This window comes from Cuculus canorus, chromosome 19 (genome assembly GCF_017976375.1).
Source record: "Cuculus canorus isolate bCucCan1 chromosome 19, bCucCan1.pri, whole genome shotgun sequence".
Lineage (NCBI taxonomy): Eukaryota > Metazoa > Chordata > Aves > Cuculiformes > Cuculidae > Cuculus > Cuculus canorus.
The window spans coordinates 2,256,044-2,269,324 of NC_071419.1; the positions used below are offsets into that span (position 1 = coordinate 2,256,044).

At 41.8% G+C, this 13,281-nt stretch overlaps 1 protein-coding gene across 2 annotated transcripts in view; it reads right to left on the minus strand.

Moving 5' to 3' along the window:
- DAB2IP (DAB2 interacting protein) overlaps positions 1 to 10,978 on the minus strand; it is a 194,543-nt gene extending 183,565 nt beyond the window's left edge. Inside the window, exon 1 of one of the 2 annotated variants that reach the window (XM_054084392.1) lies at positions 10,789 to 10,978. In XM_054084392.1, coding sequence (XP_053940367.1) covers positions 10,789 to 10,846 — 58 coding nt within the window. In that variant the 5' untranslated portion in view covers positions 10,847 to 10,978. Of the gene's footprint in view, positions 1 to 1,643; positions 2,115 to 10,788 lie in introns of those variants that run through there. The other variant, XM_054084394.1, reaches the window with a different exon arrangement.
- Between the last annotated feature and the right edge of the window lie 2,303 nt (positions 10,979 to 13,281).

Below are 13,281 nucleotides of genomic sequence, written 5' to 3' on the forward strand. Positions count from 1 at the left end.
CATTATAACCATGATGTCTGGCCCAAGGACAGACTGAAAAAGGGCACCTGGGAAATCTACAATAGATAATATAATTCCACCAAAAAAAAGACTTAAGTGAGCATTTACCATTATTATCAGCAGCAATGAACAAGAAATAGTTTTCATATCCCCAGAAATACAATGATTACTGGAAGCCCTCATTTGTACTGCAACATGCATGGCCTTTTAAGGCTTTTTAACATACATAAAATGAGACCCCCACACTCGGCTGGCACCAGTCACAGCAAGATCTTAATCCTTATCCAATATTCTAAGTAGGTACTGTGCCCGTCAGCCAATGGGCGGTACTGGTGCTGCACCTCTCCGGGATCCAGGCTGCCCTTCTTTGGTTGCAACTATTTTCCTGATTCAGGCTTCAGCAAAGTAAGGTTTTTCTCATTAAAAGAGGCGTTTTTGATGATCTGGCATTTTGCCACAAAAGTGACTAAGAGAAAAGACGTCTAATTCTTAATTTTTTTTTTTTTAGTGGAATTGCAGACAGCGACAGTTCTTTCCTGTATTGCCAGAACATTAGCTCACAAGGCCTGAGTGTCAGAAAGCATGCTAGATGCAAGATATCTGATTTGTTTTAAACTTATTCAATATGAAAAGTTTAGGTTAGATCAAGTATTAGTTACATAAAGCCACTGCTCCCTTACTTGCAGGTACTAAACATTTCTCTTTGAATACCTGTAAGTACACGCAACTTACACATTCACTATAGTTACTCTTAACATACCAACACAAAAGACAGTGCTAAAACCCAGGTATTTGTCAAAAGTGAATTACAATGACGCCTTCAGCAAACAAAGTCTTACAAATTTACTTTGCAGATTTCTGCTTGGAACAGATAATAGTAAATTGAATGATCTGACGCATTGGAAGGAAGGCTAAGATTCTGTAAAACATCAATATTTCATGGCCTCACTCAGCTAACTTTGCCTTGTGCTTACAGAAGTGTCTGACTGACATGTAACCTCCAGGAAAAAAAAAAAATGATATAACTATGTTTTAACACACTAACATCAGAAAGTTCAGTCTGTGCTAACAGTAATGGCAGAGAGCGGTGGCCATCAATTGTGCTGGTGTCAGGCCTGTTGTTCTGAGGTTAAAGGAGCAGCCACAGTTTTCTCTCTAGCGACTGGTCTACACCAGCAGGTCATTAGCAAGCAGGATCTAACGGGCTCACAAACTACAGCTTGGCTTCTCAAAGTGGAATGCACCGTTTGACTGCAAAACCGGATTGCTGAAAGAAAGCTGTGTTTGGTCTGAGATAACAGTCTGGAAAACAGATTCCATCATCAGGAAAACAAGAGTTTGAGAGAGTTCTCTGCATAAAGATGCAAACTGAAAACTGTCTGCTGTCTTGAATTCCAATTACACTCACACTGCAGAAAGTTTGTATTAAGACCCATTGCACAACAATTCTAATACAAAAGAGAAAAGACAATTACTGTCACAACTCTGCTCATTAAAGAAATCCTGAGACAAAACACAGTCTTTGATCTCAGGCATTGCTACAAGGCAGCTGCATGTTTCAAATGAGAGATATTGATTCCTAACAAAACCTCTATGAGAGCACAAAGTCAGTCCCTGATATCCAGGAGTCCCTAACTGCTTACCTTGTTAGGAGCAGGTCAGATTTTGGGAAGCAGTTTCTCACGGCAGCTCAGACATTCCATGGTAACTGTTGTGCTGCAGTAAACAGCTGCAAAACTGGCCGATTTATTCCCCCGTTTTGTGTCCATGCTGAACCCCAGAAGAAATCCCACGCAGGAAAGAAAAAATAAATAAGGGAAAAACAGCCCTAAAAACCCACTGGAGAAGCACTTCAGCTCTTGAGCAAAGGACAAAAAAGTTTAACAGGGAAGCAGAAAGGAAATCCAGTGACAACTAAAAGTTTGGATCAGAAACAGGAAAAGCAAGTTCGCTGCCTTTACCCGTGGTCCTGGCTAAAGGTGCCTCTCCAAGCAAAATTCACTGAGCCTCTCAGCTCCTCGGAGCAGATGGTATTCACACATTATTCCCCAACAGCAGCATTCCCCAGCCCAATCAGGAGGCAGCACTGAAAAGCCAAGCGCTTCCCAGGCTCCGTTACAGTTTTCAATAGCTATAGCACAAGATGAATGACTCAGAAAATGAATAAGCAGGGAAAATAAAACCCGCCTCTTCGCTAGTCAGAGGCACAGGCAGGCGTCTCAGCAGCCCTGAGTGCACCCGGCACTGGTTTCAAGGTGAACCCACCTGCTTTTTTTCCCTAAATCCTGGATGCTGATTACATTTTCCATAGCTTTCATTTGTTTGCTCAACTTCACCTTGGGTTGGAAGTCACAACAAAAATTGAATCTTCACTTTTCATTCTTCAGTCTTAAAACCAATAAACATTTCTCAGAGTGAAAGAAGGATGGACTGCTCTTCCAGACAAAAAACTCGGAGAACTCAGTGAAACTCCCCGTGCCACCTCTTGCTGCACGCACACATAAACAGTTCTAAGATTAAGGTCCAACTGTACAGATCCTGTTGCAGATGATATAAAAGGCAGAAAAGTTTATTTCAAAACAGTCTCTCCTAAACAGCTTGATGTGTCCTCTGGCTTTGTCTAAAGTTTACCAAGAAACTTTAAATAATTAACGACTCCCAGTGTGCAGGTGAAGCACAGCCATTACCCAAAATCTGGCTGGACAGAACCAGTGAACTGTTCCCCACTGCTCTGCTTCGCTTACAAACCATTGCTGCCACCTCACTCAGACAGCACTTTGAAATCCAGCTCCTCAGCTCGGTGCCGGGCTGTTTCTGACAGCTGCCACTGAGAAGTAACGGGCGATCTGCTCAACAAAGCCATTTACTCATGGAAGCAGAGTTGCGCAGCACCAGCAGGTCTCTCCCTAGAATACAGGAGTGTACTCCTGAGCTTTACGAAACACACTGCAATTCTCTGTAGTTCTCTGAGAGAAGAGACTGCCAGGAGGTCACACTGGGTTTCATGTTCCTGTATCAGCTCTCCCTGCAGTCTCCACACAATGTTTTAAGCCTGCCACTCAAATTAACTCTGCGTTAGCTGAGAATACACCGCAGTCAGAGAGGTGGAATCAGTTAAATCGGTACAAGTCTGTGGGGTGAGCAGCATTCTCCCTGCTTCCCCTGGACACTCTCAGATCTTTGTCAGGTGCTGTAAATTGATCCTGTGCATTCCTGCCTGACACATGGACTGTGAAAAACTCTTCAGGGATATTCCCTCTGCCATGAGCCATGCTCTAATAGCATTTCTGCAAAACAGATGACCAGTTGCAGAGACAAAATATTGTGAACTCTGGTCTAACTTTTATTATTTTAAGCCAATTTTTATTTTCTCCATTCTGGAATAAATAAAGAGAACCCTGTTAGTATCTTACTTTCAAAACACCAAACATAAGGATTTTTCCAGCTTGGATTCAGGGCAGAGCTGACATCCAGAGGCATCAATTTCTGCATAAGGCACATCATTCCCCATAGTGGTTAAGCAAACACAGCCCTACACACAGCTACGGGACAAAGCACAATGGCTTATGCTACCATAGCTGCCTCCCAACGTCCCAACTACATCCACAGAAGTATTCAGAGGTGTAAAACAAACCCAGAAGAGTATATAGATCCAGTAGGAAAACAAACATTTCTCGAAACTTCATTTTGGAAGGCATTTTCTGATCATTGCATTAAGCTCTACGGCAGCCAAAATCATTGACTACTGACTCACTTAGCACAGCGTCTGGGAGGCCTCCAAGTCCATATCAGCAGCAGCAATGCTTTGCAATTAAATCTTTCACGTGTGCTGGTTCCTTGGAGATGCTCAGGGGAGATGCGCATCTAAATGTAAACATGATTATCACCATGCAATAACTGACATGATAACCACGGGTATGCACTGAGAAACCTCCCTGGCAAACTTCCTATCAGACATAAAGAAGAACATCACAGTGAGATGCCTAAAGGAAAGCAGCTATTTATATCCCCCATGTACTGTACATTTGTTAGACATGGATGCAAAGCATCGCAACTGTCAATCTTTCTGGGCATCACCAGGAGAGGAAGCTGCTGTCTGTCACCTGCACAGTTACCTGTGTGTGATCACAACAAACCTCGATTAAAGGTTGCGGAAAAATGCATGTGCCCGACCCTTTGTGGAATGTTGATCTCAGCTCACAATAAGGGCTGACAATCTCCTCTGTAGCTTCTCCAGTTTCTGTTATCTACTACCACAATCTCATGAATTCAAAGGCTTCTGATCTATAAATACCTTCATACATCAGATGTACGATTTTAATTCCTCAGCATCTCTACTCCCATGAAATCCCTTGCCCCCCGTCTTCCAAAATCAGACACATGAACGAAACATTAAAACCCTCTTGTCTTCACTAACCCTACAACATCATTCTGAGGAATCTTCCTGTGTGGCATCCTCACAAAGCTGACACACCTCATCGATATGAATGACGACTTGTAGATACCAGGTCCTGACTGGACAGATTTCAGTAATCGCAGAAGAAAGATAATAGAATACACTCCTCCATTCCACTTAATGATACTGAATTCACCTCTGCAGCTGTGGCCGTGGAAAGTCCCAAGAGAGACTTGTAGCGGTGTTGTATTTAACTGGGAGGTTTCCCCATAATGCTGTGCTTTGAAGCTGTTCTCTTTTAGAAGCAAAATAAAAGAGGCCTTAAACATGCTTGACTATGAAAGGATTCTTTTCTCTATTATCAAAGAATGAAGACACTACCTTCAACTGTTTTCAGTACCTCCAAGTATGGATGGTTACACCCTATTCACCTAAATGTTCCTTCACCATTGCATGTTGTTGGGGTTTAACCCCAGCCGGTGACAGAGCACCACACAGTGACTTGCTCACCTTCCACCTCCCCCTTGCTCACCCCTCCCACAGTGGGATGGGGAGGAGAATGGGAAATTATGACATAAAATTCGTGGGTTCCGGTAAAGACAGTTTAACAGGACAGCAAAAGGGAAATATAGTGATAATTAATGATAGACTATGCAGAACAAGTGATGCACAATGCAGTTGCTCACCACCCAAAGACCAATGCCCAGCTTGTCCCCAAGCAGCGATCCCTGAGCAGTGAACCCTAGCCCCCAACCAACTTCTCATTCCTGTAGTAAGCATTGCATTATTTGGTATCAAATATTTCATCACCCAGCTTCAGTCAGCTGCCTGGCTGTGCTCCCTCCTGGTTTCTCATGCACGTGCTCAGTAGCAGAGCATGGGAAACTGGAAAAGTCCTTCATTTCTTAACAACAACTAGGATTGTCAAACAATGCCTACTGCTTTATACACCATTCACCCAGAATTCAGGTTGCATTTAACTTCTCTACGTACTACACTGCCATTTGTCTTTTTCATTTGGACTTTTCCTACCATCAAGAGCACATTTCTTTACCTCTCTTGTCAGAAGCCATAAGACAGACATGTAGCACTAGAATCAAAGAAGAACAGAAGGAGCATTACTGCCTCAACGCTCTCCGATCCTCTCCTAGCTCGGTCTTGAAAACTGAACTTCATTAAGAAACAGCAGGATTTTAAAAAGAAATCCTGCTCAAGAGTCCTTGCTTTTCTAGTGGAATATGATGAAATAAGACACTGTTAAATAATCCAGTTGCTCACAGATGCCTAGGATAAATAACACACACTTTGTTTCTGTAACATATTTAACCCAAAGAGTTTTTTGTGAACATTATAAATATTACCTGGGGGAAGCAGAGAAAGAACGAATCATTTTTTAAGGATCTCTGCCACAGGCCGCAGTACAGCACTGTTTAATCACTTAATGACAGTTTAATAAGTTTAATTGCCAACTTACTCATTACCACTTTGCTTCAATCCTGTAGACAACAATGGGAAATTAACTTTTAAAAACTCCTACCACCCAAACTCATTACTTTCCAACACTCGCTCTGTACAGAAACCAAGCTTTCAGACTTAACAGGGCAGGACAGTACCACGCTAAGAAATGCCCAAGTTCACTGATGTTTTTGTGCAGTTGTTGCCAGGTGGCTGCTCCTAGACAAAACTCCTCCTTTTCCCTCAAGGAAGGAGAAGGATCAGTGCTCTGCCTGTCGAAGTTCCCAGCAAGCTGTCTGCAATTTGTGCAAGGCTACAAAACCAAAGCCAATACACAGTGACCCACAGCCCTTTGAAAGACACCAAAAATAGACTGGTTTTAATGTGGCACAAGAATGTACAGCGTGCCTTATCAAGGTTCTATTATCATTATTTTCTTCTGGTTCTCTGTTCTGACCACATCGAAACCAAATCTTGCTTGCTAGTCTAACCACAGCATCTTTATTTTCTCTCTTTACTTTCTCAGATATAAATACTCGGGAATATTAACTTGGCTTCCTCAGACAGAATGCCAGAATGGCAACACCTATCAGAAATACTTAATATTTAATTTCCAGGCAGTGCAGAATACTAAACTACAAAACATACCTCTACTAAAATTGATTCCTGACTGCATTCCCACACACTTCAGGAATTCAGATCAGGGGAAGATTTGTTGCAGAACAAGTTAATTCAATTACAATTTAAAATGTAAATAACTTTTACACTTTCAAATACTTAGCTGTCGGTAGATGAGGAACAGTTTGATTTTCGAAACAACTGCATGGTACTTCAGTGCTGCTTCTACCTAGAAGGCAGAGACTTCAGAGTACTGCAAGTTAGCGCTGTCATCCTATCTTCTTCCCTCTTCTCATTACTGGATGCCTAAAATGGAGCTCTGAAGAAGGAATCCCAAACCAGATCCCGTATTCTCTGCCTCTGCCTCACTGTTCAGCAACAGAATTTCCTCCTGCATCGGGAATTCCTGGTTCACAGCCTTTTCTGTGGAACTTTCAAAGAGATATGTTGAAAGATTTTGCTATTTTTTACCTTATTTTTAATCTAATCTTTGTTCTTTCCAAGATTATCGCATTATCCTTAAAATAATATAAAGTTAAGAATATATATATTGTCCATACAGTGAAAGTAAATGTCAAGTCCAGGAAACTCAAGAGCCCAGAGTGCTGATGAGCTGTTGGCTCTGACTGCTGAGCTACTGGATGAGGTGCCCCAAACTGCATCATCTGCCAAACCCAGCTCAGAGCAATGCACCATTTTTAATGCACATCAAGGTTTCACTGAGGGTAGGAAACTCATTACTGCCCTAGAACACTGCTTAAAGAATCTAAATTACCAACAGCAGACAAAGTTCAAGCCTGGCTGGCATCACACAATTCACCTGTTTGAATGTACAGCAGAGACTGAAAAGCCATCATTATTGGATTATTAAAGCACAACGGTTTAATTTCATTTCTTTATGGTACAAAATCTGCACCTGTGATTCCCACTCGTGCAGGAACATGGTTCCACTGCAACCAGTCACTGGGGTTGGTCTACAAGGTTGTTCAAAAGATCCACTAAAAATACTGTGCTCTTAAAAGATTAATAACGGATCCACAAAGAAATATTGCTGGGATACACAAGAGAATAAACTCAGAGGCAGTGCCAGTGTTCACTATAGCTTAATATAAACTGTGATCCAATCAATCAGAAAACGCAATGAATGCACAATTCATAGATATTCGGTACTTGAGAGTTCGTACACAAATACGGTATCTGATAAATCTTTACCGCTTGCAAAAAGCTGCTGAGTTGTCTTTTATTCCAGTAGCTGCAAGTGGCTCCAGTACAAAAGAGGAATCTGTAGCGCTGATATGTCATCCCTCTGAAATGGGTAATTTAGGGTTATGGTTTCCGAATCAGCACATTCCTCAGCACTTCTCTTCCAAGAATTTTTTTTTTTTTTTTGTGAAAAGAATCAAGTAAAACCACACCAGTACATTAAACAGAACACATCAAAAAGTCAGAACTGTGAGCTGCCATAAAATGGCAATAATCTGACTTTCCATTCCTGCATTTCATAAAATGCAAAGGATATCAGGGAAAGGGGGGACTTTAATGATTTTTTTTTTTTAAAATCTGGCAAGAACCTGTAGCTTTAGGTGAGCCTCTGTCCCAGGCACACATGGAGAGAAGTGGCAGAACTTCCATCTCCTTTCACAAACACCAAAAAGGATCACAACTGACCAAGCCTCTGTTACAAGCAGTGGAAGCACTACAGCTCCACAAAGTATCATAGAGAAAAACCCAGTAACAATTTCAGTAATCCTACAGGTTAGGATTTCATTCTATGGTCTTATTACGTCAAGGTAACTAACAGAGTTAAATCTCCTTTCAGGCCCCCAAATAAATATGCTGTCCTTCTCTGTTCCAGTTCCAAGCAATAATAAAACTATGAGCTACCTCCACGAAAAGCTGGCAACCTAATTTGATTAGGAAAGAAACCTGCGCTGAGAAAAGAGATACCAGGCTTCTCAGTCTTGAATACTCTACTAACGTCCTTTCAGCCCAGTTCATACATCTCTGTAAGCAAATGAAAGGGCTGCAGGGGGACAGAGGAGCAACGCTCCTGTATGTAATTGCCATGTATTCTTCAGAAGGAGCTTTTACTGTCCTTAATGATCTGTTGATTAGGCTGGCAAAAAGCAACTAAGAATGAAACAACGCTGAATTTTAAGGTAGATGGTAACTCCTATGCACTACCAGATAAGATAAAAAAATCAAATAAGAGTTTTCACTCTGGCAGCATAAAAAGGAATTTGATTTGACATCCTTGAAGGTAAAAAGGCACTTGCAGTTTCAAGTTATGGTCACTTCCCAAGGCATTAATATCTGTCACATGAGCAGTACAGTATGATACACACAATTCTGTGCTCAGAGCAGGTCACTAGCTGTTTGATAATAAAAGGAAAAGGGGCTGCTTCAAGAGTGACTGCTACAAGAAAACATTCTCAAAGGAGGAAATCTTAGCACTCTGCTGGCAAATTTTTGAGAAATTTTGGTTTACTGAATTAATGCAAAATAATGCAGGACGTGTCATAATAACAGATCCATCCTTCCGTCCTGCGTAGTGTTCCTGCTGCTCCAGCAGTAACACTTGAGCTACCGGCCATCAAATGGTTCAGCCCATTTGTTTTACAATGGGAGATTTTAAATCAAAGGAGATAAAATAAACTCTAAAAGGGATCTGGAGATTTACATAGTTAGGAGAGGAAGCAGTCAAGATTCTTCTAGGATACTTGGCACCACAAGTGGTTATTTAGCTCTCCTTTCCTAGTTTATAAGTATTTCCAGTGTCTGCCTGCTTATTCAAATATTCTGCAGGAAAATAAGTTTCTACACAATATGACAGAATACACTTTACGTGTCTGTGAGAAGAACGAGTAGCCTGTTATCTCTGAAAATATGCACTCAAAATTTAGTGAGCCATTTTATCATATATGAGAAACCAAAGTTAAACTTGTAATTCCCCCAGAATCAAGACACTCTCTGTGACTCCTGACACCCAGAGTCTAATGGTGGGACAGGCGAGAACACTTGCTTATATGTTTGTTAACATCAGCCCAAAATATGCATGCACTTCTCTGATAATCCTACAACTTCCTGCTGTACAGAAGAAAACAAGATTTAATTCTATGTCCTAGTGGTCTACAAGGAGGAATAAGATGGGAGAGGCAGACACTGTTCTTCTAGTAAGAAATCAATGTAATCACATCTGAAAGAGATAGAAAACTTAAATAAAAAGCGTGATTCTTCCATCTTGATCTTTTCATGTAAATATCATCTGAAACAGCACTGGAATCCAACCTTGAGTATTTTATTCCATTCAACTTCAGAGGGGCACAGAGCCTGAAGTAAAGCAGTGCTGCCCACTTGTATCTGCCCAGTCAACTGTTCACATAGTTTAAATGTTACTTCATTCTCTTAACTACATTCCTTCAACACAGTCTTAGTTCTGCTGTAGCACCAACACTGCAGTTGTGTTCTACTCAAAGCTTGAGGTGATCAGCAAAGAATATGCTGTGGGAAACACAGAACTAGTTCTTGAACAATACATACATAGGAATACTTTGTGGATTTCAAATTGCATCCAGAATAGTGCCAAGTACACATTAAAGAGCTGAGAATCAATTTATTCTAACAATCACCATCTTAAACTGTTTTCATAAATGTAAACCATTTGTTGCCCTCGGTGCAGCCAATCCACTCTACTACCAGAGAAATTAGTCTTGCAATTGCAAACAACTTTTTTTCCAATTTATGCTTTTTTCTATGCCTTTCAACAGACTAGATGCCAGAGCATCAGCGCGCGGAATGCTATAAATCCAGGGAATAGCTGCAGTTTTAACCATGGACTTTAATTCCAGGGTGAATTTATGTGGTCCCTAGCTAAATATATCCTTCTAAGTAAATTACTCATGCAACTGCCTGTAGGAAAGCTTTCTGCAGATAAAGAGACTGTTTCCAAATGGTTTGTTTGACAGCACATACGGCATAAAGTTACATTCTTTTCTCACTGGCAAAAAAAGACCCCCAAACTGAATCACATAGGTTCCTCCTCTCTCTGCAAAGACCGGCCAGGAGATAGGTTAATTCTGCCTGATCGCTGCTCCTTGCAGTACACTGTAGCTATCAGTCTACTGTATGTTTCTCTCCAAACCCTATAAACAGAGTGATGTCCAAGATAATGTGAAGCACGTTACTACATTCATTTCTAACTATCCATGCAGAAGATAGTACAAACACATGCCTAACCCTGCGCCTTTAGTCAGATGACTAACTCAGACACTCTTTCACTACCCTTTTTCCCTCTCTTTTCTATGTTTTCTACTTCTTACCATTGGAGTTGTCGTGGTCCAAGGGATTATCTGGTTCCATTACTTCAAATAAAAGCATCCAACATGCAGTTCTCCATGCAGCAGAGGCATAAAAACACAGCAGTTGCCTAAGCTGATTCACCTGATTTATGAATTAGTGCTGCATCCATAAGAGGCTGTGTTTCTTCTTTTGTATTACATCTGGCTCCTTTTCCAACTAGATGGCTGGGTATTACAGCATGCAGGCCTTTTTCCAGCATCCTCTTAATGCATTATATTTAAAGTAGCAGCAACCTTTTTCTCCCATCCCCCAGATGAAGTTACAGCAGTAACTAGGCTGAGCTGGCAGGGAGCAGAGCTCATTCAGAACAGGACCTGCAAGCGTTCTCCGATTCGTGTTGCTGCATAAAGAGAATGATTGATACAATAAAAAGTAAGTGGGGTTTGACAGTGCAATACGCACTGCAGAAAATCGCACCAAAGCCAGCAAAGGTCTTGAGGGTTTGGGGAATGCCTCGGCAAAGCCACCAGTGTGCACCCCCTCACATACAAACACAAATTATGTCCTGTTCCCTCCTCCTCCCCCCAGCTACAATCTTTTATAACCCTGGATCTCCTCCAGCAATAGTCTGTTCCTTTACTCAGTTTATAATAAACTCTGCCATTCCCTTGTGTCCCTGGGGCTGTCTTGGAAAGGAAAGAGGCTGTTTGCAGAATGAATAGCCCAGCCGCTGCCTAACGCAGAGGCAACTCAATGACTGCACTGGGCAGTTGTAACTCGCTGCAGCACCAGCCTTCTGCCAGAGACCTTGTCCTACATTTCCCTCTTTTGCCAAGTCAGGAGCTGCGGCTAAGCTGACGTTTTAAACAGTCTTCTGTAAATGAGCCGGGGCGGCCAGCACCAGCATTGCTAGAATCATATGGTAAATTATATGAGTCTGTAACTGCTGACTCTCTCACAGAGACGGTATCAGCTGGCAGTGAGATCACAGGATTAGAAGTCAGGTCACCTTCGCTCTGCTAACTCCCTGAGACCTCACATAATTCATAACTCTTCTTTGTGTCTCAATTTTCTACGATATTGACATTGAAATACGTCTTATCTCACAAGAACACAGTTGAAACTTCCCAGCTTTCCATGCTCTGAACTTCCTGAATGAACTACATGGCACAAGGACCATATATCACCTAGCTGAGGAATACAACATTTTATTTTCTCTGAAGACATCTCCACAAAATAACAGAAAAAGATATCAATGTGCAGGTATAAACCAAGATATGTTCCTGAAAGGCAAGTTCATATTGGTTACAACAATCCTGAAACAATTCTCCAAATCTAGACTTTCAGGACCAATTTTCCTTTGAACCAATCACTTAAAATCTTTCTTTAACACTCCATCTATGGCATTAAAACGTATCTTGTTTAAAAAGAACACTTTTGTCTAAATCAAAGGTAGGTATCTCTCTGAACATCTGCCACAGATTCAGTGCATTTTGGGTCCATCATGGCTGATGACACAGGATTCTGAGGCAGGCAGGGGTTTCTATTTTGGTGCTCCTGGGTAATGCTTCTGCCTTACCAGCTCCCTCTTTACAGAGCCATGTAACTCTGTAACAGTCATGCTTCCGAGCTGACTGTTCACGCCTGGTGCTACAGGCTGTGGGCGGACAAATGAATGGCTGGCTGAAGGCAGAAAAACAGGCTGTTCTGTATGGAGGAATTAACCTAGCAGGTTGGTATGACTCTACTGTAATTGCACCTTGCAAAAACCCTTTAGTGCTGCTCCTGAGGATTATGCCATATATTAATAGAAGGAAAACTCATTCCCATCTATTTATTTTAAGGATTGCACAGTACAGACCCCTATTAAATAATGTTCCGAGACCTCTGCCTTGGTCTAAATTACAGTGCTGCAAACCCTATATTCTCTCCCCTCTCACCCTACGCTCCCTATGTTCTTTAAAACTTCACTACTTCTCCCACTCACTGACAAAACAAAGAGCCTCCCTCTTTCCACCTTCCTCACAAAGCCACCTACTCCGTGCCTGTGGGAACAGGGCACTCTGCCTGTGAACAGCCCTCCACCTGTGTCAGGGCAGGTACACAGTCTGGGCGCCGGGATGGGACAGAAATAAATGTGTTAACTCTTGACTGACGCATATTACAGCCGATCGGAATGAACAAAAGCTGACAATAACAGGTAGAAAAGGGATTTAGAGACACTTCGGGGTGAGGAGTCCTGAACAGGTATAGTCTGTCTGTTCTGTATGCCAGGATGTGGAGATAACACCAACACATATACATACAGAGTGACTCACGAACCGCCTACCTCAGTCGCAGAGGACTAGAAACGCCTGGAAAATCCCGACTGTCAATGTAAAGGAACACATAGTTCCATAATGAACATCTGAATCAAGACAAATTAGAGAGAGAGAAATAATTTGTATTCTTCCATGAAACAGACGCTGCTTATACATATTAGACTTTCCACAGGCAATTTAGCACTAGAAAAG